The 10,836-nt window shown below is 36.8% G+C and overlaps 1 protein-coding gene across 1 annotated transcript in view; it reads left to right on the top strand.

Moving 5' to 3' along the window:
- The window catches only part of LOC113228311 (microtubule-associated protein futsch-like), a 272,380-nt gene extending 262,890 nt beyond the window's left edge, over positions 1-9,490 (top strand). Inside the window, exon 5 of the mRNA XM_026461571.1 lies at positions 9,258-9,490. Within this exon, the coding sequence (XP_026317356.1) occupies positions 9,258-9,490 (233 nt within the window). The remainder of the gene's footprint in view (positions 1-9,257) is intronic.
- Positions 9,491-10,836: the final 1,346 nt, after the last annotated feature.

Here is a 10,836-nt window from a genome sequence, read left to right as displayed (position 1 = left end):
GTTTATTTACTGTAATTTTGTAATCTGCACACAACCTTAACTAACCATTTTCCTTCACCACAGGAACTAAAGGTGTACCCCATGCGGAAGTTTCTATTTTAGTCATCACTCCCTCCTTTTCTAACTTTGTTAATTCTTTGTTAGCTTTGTCCTTAAAAGCATAAGGAATAGGTCTTGGTTTTGTAAAAACAGGCTTAGCATTTTCAATTAATTCTAATTGAACTGACTCTCCCTTAATAACTCCCAAGTTCTTTTTTGAATACCACTGAAAATTATTGTAAAATGTTATCCAACTTGTCTTTATTTTTGGTTACAGAGTTAATTAAATTGTTGTTTTGTAACTGAAAAATCTCAATTAGATCACGCCTAAATAAGCTTTACATCCGTTTTTAACTACTAATAGATCACAATTACATTGTTTGCCTTGATATTGTAATAAGACTGACATTTTTCCCAAAGGCTTTACAATTTGTCCATTATATGTTTTCAACTCTAATTGTGTGGGCTTTAACATAATGTTTGTAAATTTTTATTCGTAAATATCTTCAGGAGCACAAGAAACTGCTGCTCCAGTATCCAGCTCCATAATAATTGGAATTGAATTCCCATTACATCGTAAAATAAATGGTGATACATAGTTACAGTTGCTTTGTTTTGTTGGTGTTACGGTAAAAATATCAATGCAATGTCCTTCTTGTTCTTGAATATTTAAATTATTTGTTGGTTTGCTCTTTTATACTGCTGACAAATGGCCAATTTTCTTACAATTTTTACATTTATACGTCTTGTATGTGCAAACGAATGATTTGACTTACCGCAGTGGATACATTTTAATACGTCCTTATTTGAAATGCTTTTACTCGTACCCTTTTTAAAATTTTCACTCTTATATGGCATTCCAGAAGACACTGTTGTCACCTTATGTAATTGAGGAATGTTGCTGTTTACAAGCCGCTTCCCTATTCAAAGCAATTTCTAATAAATTTTTAATTTCTTTAGTAGTTGGTTCTTCGCATAATCTGTCCTGTATGGCTCCAGACTTTAAACCAGTTATGAATCTATCCTTTACTCGTACCTGTATTCCTTGCCCGAAATTGCACTCTGCCGCTGCCTCCTTGACTTGGGCATACCAATGAGATATGGACTTGCCATCTCCTTGTTTAAGGGTATAAAAGTATATACGTTTTCTAAAATAGGAAATCCTTTTTTGGAAATGCAGCATCAACGCCTCTTCAATCTCAGTGTACGTTTTGTCTTTGTTCTTGAGAATTTTGTACACATTTTCATTAAGTGAAATAAGTAAAGTAGATAATTGTCTTTCTTTTGGTATTTGGTTCGCCGTGAAATGTTGTTCCATACGCTCCAAAAAACAAGAAATATCGTCGTCCTCATTCACCTTGAATGAAATCGACGCCATGTTGTCGAAGAAACTGAAATGAAAATTATACCTTTCCGCCGTGGTTAGTGTGTCGTAGAACACATTTCTAAAATAAAATGCTCGCTTTTATTGCTTTTAAATCACTTTTTATTGCTCGCACATGTAACCACGTAATACAGGTAGCCATCTTCTCTATGTAAGTCATTTTGACATTTTTCAAAAACCGGATACATCATACTACACAAACATTTGGGTGTGAAAAAGCTGTACTCTGGGTGGATCCCACACAATTTGACTGAGGCTCAAAAAACGGATCGCGTCACTTGATGCAATGCCATGCTTACCAGATTCAACGAAGGGGCGTCATATTTGGCGTGGGACATAGTAACAGATGACGAAACATGGATTTATAGTTACGATCCCAAAACAAAGCAGCAATCGAGCGTATAGGTCTTTCGAGATGAGCCGAAACCAACCAAAGTGGCGCTCGAGGAAAGTGTCTCTAAGCGGATGATTGCTTCTTTTTTTAACCGACTTCAAAAAAGGAGGAAGTTCTCAATTCGACTGTATGTTCTTTTTTTGTGTTTTTTTTTGTATGTAGGTTACGCGATAGTTCCGGTATTTGTAAACCGATTTTCACGATTCTTTTTTTTGTTGGAAAGGGGGTACTTCCATAGTGGTCCCATTTCATTTTGAAGAAAATCATTCACCTCAAAGGGTGGCTGATCACGCATGAAGATTCATTTTTATAAATAGCGCCTAACTTTAATTTAGGAGCAATTACTTTTAGCAATTATTTAGTTGATTTTGCTATTTCTCCAATTCAAGGCGTTTTTCTCTCGAAATACTTTGAATAGTGTCGTAGTGAGAACCTATTTTTACTATCTCCAGTATCAAGTCCTGTATAGTGGCGAACTAGAGGATATTTCAATGAAATTTAGCAAATAGACGTAATTCCACGTACTTGTGAGGTCGGTTTTTTTAGTACTCTGTACTGAGATTATTTAAATAGATGTTTGTTCACATTTATTATTTATAATATTTGTTTATATTAAATAATATAGTAGCAGTAGAGCTACTTATGAAAGAGACTGAGATTATTAATAAAACAGAACACGTGTCTACTGTTGCTTTGGAGAATCATTGTACCGGAAATAGTGACTGGTACACGACCATTTATTTGCCGGAAGTTATAGACAAACTCCGTAAAAATAACCGTAAACGCCGTATCATCTTGCACCACGATAATGCCAGCTGTCACACGACCAGACAGATAAATGAATTTTTGAAGGTGAATAACGTTGACCTTATGAGCCTTCCCGCGTACAGTCCCGACCTGGCACCTTGTGACTTTTATTTATTTCCAAAAATTAAGAACCAGTTACGCGGTCAACGATTTTCATCACCTAAAAACTTTGTCGAAGAGTATGAAAAATATGTTTCAGAGATTGTCACAGAAGAGTGACATAAATGTTTTCAAAATTGGTTCATTCGTATGAAAAAGTGCATTAACGCTAACGGAGAATATTTTGAGAAATAATAAATTCATTTCTGACCATTAAAGTATATTTTCTCATTAATTCCGGAAACTTATAGTGCGCCCCACGTATTAAAGTGATATCACCGAGTGACATTTCTTATGTATTGTGTATCATATTCCATCTACGATGACGAATCAATACTATAAAGTAACATTGTCAAGAAATTCAATTTCGCAAATGGATATAGATACAACTTACAGACTGTCTCTATAAAAAAGCTCGTTTTAAAAAAGGATCAAATCCACATCCAGGCACTTTCGAGATATGGCAGTTTGAAGTTTAAAACTGTTTCTCACACTTGTCTTATTTTCAAAACTTATAATGTTATGTAACTCCAGAGATATTTATTTATGTTTATATGTTGGATTTTTTGGCTGATCTAAGAGGTTAGACTTTAGAAACCGTTTGATACATAAAACTCATTTTTTGATAATTTTGTGGATTGCATCCTTTTTGCTTAACTACGTCCAATTATAACATTGAAAACAAATTGAAATAAAAAAAGAGTAAAACAAAACATTTGATTATTATACACACAAATGACACAAAAACAAAAAGCAAATGACTATGATAAGCCATAAAGTGTGCATGCTGTGTTGCTACGGAATCCGTCATCCACTCAGCTTGCTGTCGTCACACTGCGTGTGCTTCGACGCCGATTTTCAATGGATCGCTAACAGACGACAATGCTGATACAATTACAACCAATAGACTGGTTTATTACAGACACAAAATGTTTGAGTCGTGTCAGATCGGATTATTTTTTTTTGTGTTCAATCTTTGCATTAATAAGTAATTATTACGGTTATGCATACATAGAAAAAAAAAATTTCACAGAATTAGTGGAGTTAATTAAAAAAAAAATCTCAATAAGTACATTTCATCGAATAGCGACATCTGCGTCAGTTGCAATACCTGTAAAGGTATCGGCTGCGGTGAGAAGGTTATTCAAAAATTTCCCACTAAATGTGTGTGGCGCCGAATGCCGAAAAGTCAGTACAAAGATCTATAACAAAAACAGATAGCAGAATTCCGACGACTCAATAACTGGACCCGATGGTTAGAACTATGTTACGACGCACCATAGACGCGGGTTCGAGTCCCACCGAAAAAACAAATATACGCGATCTAAATTCGGAAAAATAGTTTCATTTCCTATGTGTAACAATCGCGAAAACCTAAGAACTCGATAAGTAATTATTAAATAAATTACTAGGCATTTACGGTTCACATATTAATCACAACCACATAACTATCAATCAACTAATGTTAGTGATTGTTAGTTTACATAACTAGTCTACAAATGTCACGTCATTCAGTTTAACAACTCACACTGGGTGAAGTCAGAGAGGGGGTGGCGCTGCTGCCGTTCATCGTTCGTGGTTGTGTTCAATTTATTTAGCCATCTAACATAGTTTATGTGACACTATGATTTTTTTTTTATTAATTTATTTCTGGCCATGGAAACAAAGTCCTTCAGCCAAAAACATAAAAATAAGTTTTTCTGTAAATATGGCCGCCACGAAGAGGATAGGCAATTTGAGGCGGCGTGTTTGGATTGACTCGGGATTAGAGAAACTTAGAACGGGCCGATACGGGTATTTTAGTTCGAGATTCGTATAATTTCGCGTTTTAATCTTCGATTAAGGCACCATAGCACTATCCTATTCCATTTTAAACTAGATTTCACAAAATAATTGAAAGTCAAAATAAAAACTACACTTTTCCCTCCAAAAGGTCCAGAGCGAATCCGTGACACTATGATCATTGGCAAGGTTGTCATATAAAATGAATGCAGTCAATGCTTTATTTATAAACGAACTCACATAGACAATACAGACATTTTGTGTAAGTGACATGGAAAGTAAAAATAATAGCGTGAATAAGCCTATTATAAATTCACGAACATTTTTTATTTAATTCTTGGCTGTAAGAGTCATTGATGAGGGTAAATTCTTCAACGTGTCTCTTACGGCCTTTTATAAAAAAAATTGACCTCTGTCTCACCTGATGGAACGTGAACGATGAGGTCGACGATGGAGCATGCACACCTAAAAAATGCCTATCCACTCTCGCCTTGAAAAGGCCCAAGTTGTAACGCTCACGAAACAAGTCTGCAGGCAGGGAATTTCACTCCATAGCCGTTCGCCATATATATGTGGATACATAACGCTTCGTGCGAATCTTTGGAATATCCACAACATACGGGTGGAACCCAAGCCTACGCCTTGTCCCCCGGTGATGGAAAGGGTAAGGCGGAATTAAACCGTGAGATTTCATCGCACACTCTCCGTGATATATCCTATAAAATATATGTTTCCCACTAGCATTGACAGAGACTATAGACATGCTATGTTTTTCGCTTTCATAATTCATTTTAGCAGCAGTAGAGCTCCTTGTAAACGAGTTCGTCCTGGGAAGTACTGCCACTTTACCTACTTCTGTGATGTGAAGCTTTTGGGCACATGAAACTTGTCAACTTATATCTCAGGGTGACAGGCGCATTGGCAGTGTCCCTCACATCTTTGCCATTTAAAGCTCTGGGTGGCACTGCAACAACTATGGACATGCGTGTCACTTAACACCAGGCGTACGACTTGTCCGTCCCATCACTTGATATCTCATAAAATTTATTTGTGAAACACAGGTGAAAAGTTGTGAATACCCAATAAGTATAGTCCACTTCCTCTCCACATATAGCTTTTTTGCACTCGTCAGTTTATTTTTGGATTTGGTTTTTTAGTTCAGACGCATACACCGAAGTCCATCTCTCTTCACATTTCCATCCAAATTCACATTATAAATTGGCGTTCTTATTGCATCAACATCCATTATTTTCATATGACCAAATCATTGAAATATTGACTTTTTTACCCTAGTTACTACATCATCTGTCACACAATTATGTCTGTCAAGCTTTTCGAACTGGTGCCACCATCACGTTTTCACCATCGCACCTCCCGCAAAGGGAGTAGAGCCCATCCCCACCACGATGACGCCTAGTAAAACCCACGCGGGCGTCACGTTCGTTCCTTCCTCGAACTTGCAAGATGAGGATTATCTCCTTCCTGAAGTATTTCCTTTGTGTTATGACATGAGGTTCTTGGAAAAGTAGCCAACAGGTGTCTCAAAAACTGGTTGCAGATTAAGTGGTTCGTCTCTTCGTTTGCCTCCTATTTAACTAAATTATTAACCAGCAAAACTTATCACAGTAATTATTCAACACAAGGACCTTTCTTAAAGCAGTGCTACAATTCCATACAATATTCCGTTTAATCAAACTCTCTTGACAAGCATACAAAATAAAGAAAACATGTCCGTTGCAATGTGCAAACCTATTCACAAATGCATTCCTTTAGATAAAACCATTTAGTTAGTTCTTCTTTTCAAAGAAACTTTAACCGCTTCTATTTAATGCCCTCTTCAAGACGGCATTGAATAGAAGCATTCTTAATGCTCCATGTTCAAAGCTTATAAAAGTTCTTTAATGTGCTCGTACTGTTAATGTTTTAGTGAAGCAAGGTATAAAAAATATATTAAAAGCTTCAAAATTAAAATTAGGACTAAATTGAATAAATAAAATTTTATCCCCGTGGCAGGTAAGAGGGGTTGAATGTCATAGCTTCTCATGTAGGCGGCTAAGTAGCAGTATGTTCAAGGCCTAAGGACTAAAAGATAAACATTTCTTCGCTAAAGCAAAATAAACTAAACCGTTAAACCTCAGACATAAAAATAGATTGGCACTACCTAGTTCGAAATTACAAATGTACAGACCGTCTGTAAAGGCTATTAAAATCTTTAATAGAATCCTTAAAGAAATTTCATCCCAAAGGCGGTAAATTTATTTACCAAGTGCCTTAAAACACATTAATTGTCAAAAAAATTATTAAAATCTGCGAAAGGTTTTTGAGGAATAATTCTAGAATATAAATAAATTATAGTTATTATTATTAGACACTAGTTACAAAATTAATATTTAATTGGGTTCTAATTGGAAATTTATTTCTCCGAATATTCATCTACTTAAATTTCTAAAGCCTACATCCGTTTCGTGTCTTTTCTACTTAAAGCTTCAATTATTACTTTCACAACTTCGAGTAAATTTTCTAACGAAACTTCGTACATAAATACTTAAATTTGACAATAATTAAGGACAAAAACTTGTTTGTTACTCTGTCTTTTATTACGTCAAAATAAACGACAACTCTCTAGGCAATGATCTTGTATATTGTCTGTAAGTACAGAATAAAAAAGCTTAACTCCATATTTTAAAATTTATAATCAAGCAATGGTAAAAGACAGTAAGTTTTGTCGCCGTTTGGTTTTTATTTAACATATTTTATTTTACCTTAACATTGATTTTAAGCGATGACCTACGGCTCTAAGACGTGGTCGCTTACTATGGGCCTCATAAAAAAGCTCATTCTCACTCAACGAGCTATGGAGCGAGCGATGATCGACGTTTCTCTGCGTGATCGAACCAGAGATGAGGAGATCCGTAGAAAACCTGACCGTCGTTGAGGTAGAAAGTTCTCTAATGGAGACCACGAACCGGAAGGTGTTCAATGGGACCCATTAGATGGACGGATGACCTGGTAATGACGGCTGGTAACCGGTGGACGCACGCCGCGTTCGATCGACTAGTCTGTAAATATTTAGGGGAGGCATGTGTTGAGCAGTGGACGTCCTCCGGCTGATATGATGGTGATGAATAAATATTAGAAAATATCACATTCGTTGCTCTGATTCCGAAGTAAGTAACTAAAGGAATTGGAAACATCGACGGTACCACAAACACCCATCCCCGAGACTATATGGAAAAGTAAGTTTTTCTACGTTGTTCCTGTTGGGAATCGAATACGGGACTTCAGAGATAGCGACATCATAAAAACCGGTTTGCAAACCACTCGACTTGGTCAAAATTGATACTATCCTCATATAGCTCTAAAACTCGAAGCCTATTTCATTATTTTAACTATTACAAACTATAAGTAGTTTAACAGGTTTCAACAAGGGAAACTGAAAGCTCTTTACCGAGAAGTTTCGTCTAGAAGAACGAAAGTCTCCAACATAGTTCAAAGGATTAGCAAGGTGAAGTGGCAGTGAGCAGGGCACATAGCTCGTAGAACTGGCGGAAGTAGGGGCAGAATCGTTCTCGAATGGAAGTCACGAACCGGAAGGTGTTCAATAGGACGACCCCCTGTAGGGAGGTCTGGTCATCCGACCGAAACAATTACAGTATACTGTTATTATATGTAATACTCAACCCAATTAAAAGACGTATGATGCGAATGAAGCTTTATACTTGACATTATCTTTTGATTCAGTCGGGTATTACTCATTGGACACTATGGTTTCGGACGAATGTCAGCTGGAGAACGGGACTAGATCCCCTGGTAAGGGCGGCGGCTAAACGATGGAAACACGTCGCGTTCGACCGGCTAGTCTGAAAATCTTTGGGGGAGCTATGTTCAGTAGTGGACGTCTTCCGGCTGATGTGATGATGATGATGATTGATTTTAAATGCTTAATTAAGAGCTGCATTCTCTTTAAAACGCTCTGTAGTAAATATTAATATTTGGCATCAAAAGTTACCTCTCACCTACAGCAGTAAAATGGAAATGCATTCCAGTCAAATTCAAAAGTACACCCCAAGGTACGGTCCTGAACCCTAGCAACGGCTTTACTTTGAATTGTTTTATCATTTGCTCTGTGATTTAAAACGTTGTTATATAAAATCGTAAATACTGAATACTCCAGAAACTTTTAATGGATTGCCACAGGGCACAGTTCTACAACCAACATTAATCATTCCAATTGCGAATGTTATACATTTACTGCTTTTTAATTTATTCTTTTATTTTCTTCTTCGAATATCTTTACCGAGTTTTTGATGTTGTATCTTTAGTTCATACATGTAATGTATAAGGGTTATAAAAGAACTATTTAGATATTATATCTAATTTCAGATAATAACCATAATTATAACTTTTTTATGAAAAAATAAACCGCCGTCAAAAGTTTGCTTATCCGGTTTCGCTGTTTTATTTTAATTGACAAGTTTTATTAAAATCGGTTAACGGAAAGTACGTGAAATTCAATAAGAGGTGAAAAACTTTCTTCAATTTTTAACAGAACCACTGCTGTAGTATTCCCTTTCCAACTTAAAACTTAAAAAACTTAAAAAATCGCGTTACACAAAGTTGCGCGTACACAAATCTCTCTCTATCTCAAACAAAAAATACAGACGAATTGAAAGCCTTCTCCTTTTTTCAAGTCAGTTAAGAATACATCCTGAAATGTAGATTCTCACCTTAAAACTTGTTCATTGTTTTCAGCTTACCTAGAGCCGTACATCGTGCCCGCCAGCCTGGAGCAACTCCTGGTGTCGAGCGATGTGGTCGGCAATATCCGTTTTAGCCACCCCACGCTCTACGTGTTCCCGGGAGGCCAGGGCGACGCGGCACTTTTCGGCATTAACGGATTTAACATGCTTGGTAAGTGTGAATTTTTTTATTTCCAAAAAATGCTGGGTCAAATCGTCCATTTACGACCTCGGTGGCCTCGATAGTGGTTTGCCCAGCACGAGAAAGTCTCGAGTCTGATTCCCGGTGGGATTAATTTGGAAAAAGAACTTTTCTAAATTTTTTTCAGGTCTGGGTATTCTTGATATATGGCCTAATTTGAGACCAGGAAATTAGTGTGATAGTGTGAATATCCCTCACTTTACTAACTGAGTATGTGCCATGTTTCCAGAGTTCGTATCATCAGGTATGATTGCTTAATGCTTTTAAAACTAAACATTCTCCAGTAATCTCTGTAAGTCTACCATATTTTTTATATATTAGACAACGTCATATACGTGGCTCTGGTTCCAAAGTAAGTAGCTAAAGTGTCTTACGAAAATCGGAAACAACGACGGTACTACAAAGACTCAGGTCAGAGACAATACAGAAAAGTTTTTGTACATTGATTCGGCTGGGATAGAACGGATAGCACTCGGGACGTCAGAGATGGAGACACCACGAAACTGGGGAGCAAACCACTTACCATGACGACTATCATATGTAATTCATTTATGTAACGAGTTTGACAGGAGGTACAAGCTCAACAAATCAAATGCTGAGCAAGTGCCAAATATTCGTTGCCTTGTGTTTACAAGGCAATGAATATTCGAGACGAATACACGAGAAGACGCGATCGATGCATTTAAACATAATCACGGGCGCGTAACATTTATCAACGTCGACAGTGTCGTTGTTAAGAAGTCTTAACAACGACAAATCCCAAATACTAGAGGAATTATACCACTTATATACTTATATATAATTCCTCTACTCTTTGGTGGTAAAGTTACTGATTCCAACGATGACGAGGATGCTCGGATGTATTATAAAATATACCCATATTATAGCACAAAACATTAATAAATTTACTTTGAACTAGTTCTATTCTGTTAACATAAACTTGGTATCTTGGATTCCAAATTTGGGAGGCAATATTGTATGTATTGATTTTGTTCAATATTACGATGTTTTATTATGTACCTGGCTGTATGAAGAAAAGCAAAAACAAAATTCTACAACAAGCATATAGAGATTTTCTTTTATAATACCAAGGGACGGGGCAAACACGACGTGCGCCTGATGGTAAACGACACACCTGTCCATAACCAGCGGCAGTGCCACTTAGAGCTTTTAATTGCAAAGATCTTAGGGGCACTGTCACTGTGCTCGTCACCCTGAGTCATAAGTTGACAAGTCCCATTTACCTATAATTTCACCAGCACCCTTACCCTTCCAAACCGGAACGCAGTAATGCACACTTGGCAGCAGAAATAGATAAGCTGGCAGTTCTTCCCTGGACAAATTCTTTCACAAGGAGTTCAACTGCTACAAAATTTGTAAGGCTCCTCCT

The sequence above is a fragment of the Hyposmocoma kahamanoa genome, unplaced genomic scaffold (genome assembly GCF_003589595.1).
Source record: "Hyposmocoma kahamanoa isolate Upper Pololo Valley unplaced genomic scaffold, ASM358959v1 226, whole genome shotgun sequence".
NCBI lineage: Eukaryota > Metazoa > Arthropoda > Insecta > Lepidoptera > Cosmopterigidae > Hyposmocoma > Hyposmocoma kahamanoa.
This window is presented reverse-complemented; position numbering and strand designations above follow the sequence as displayed.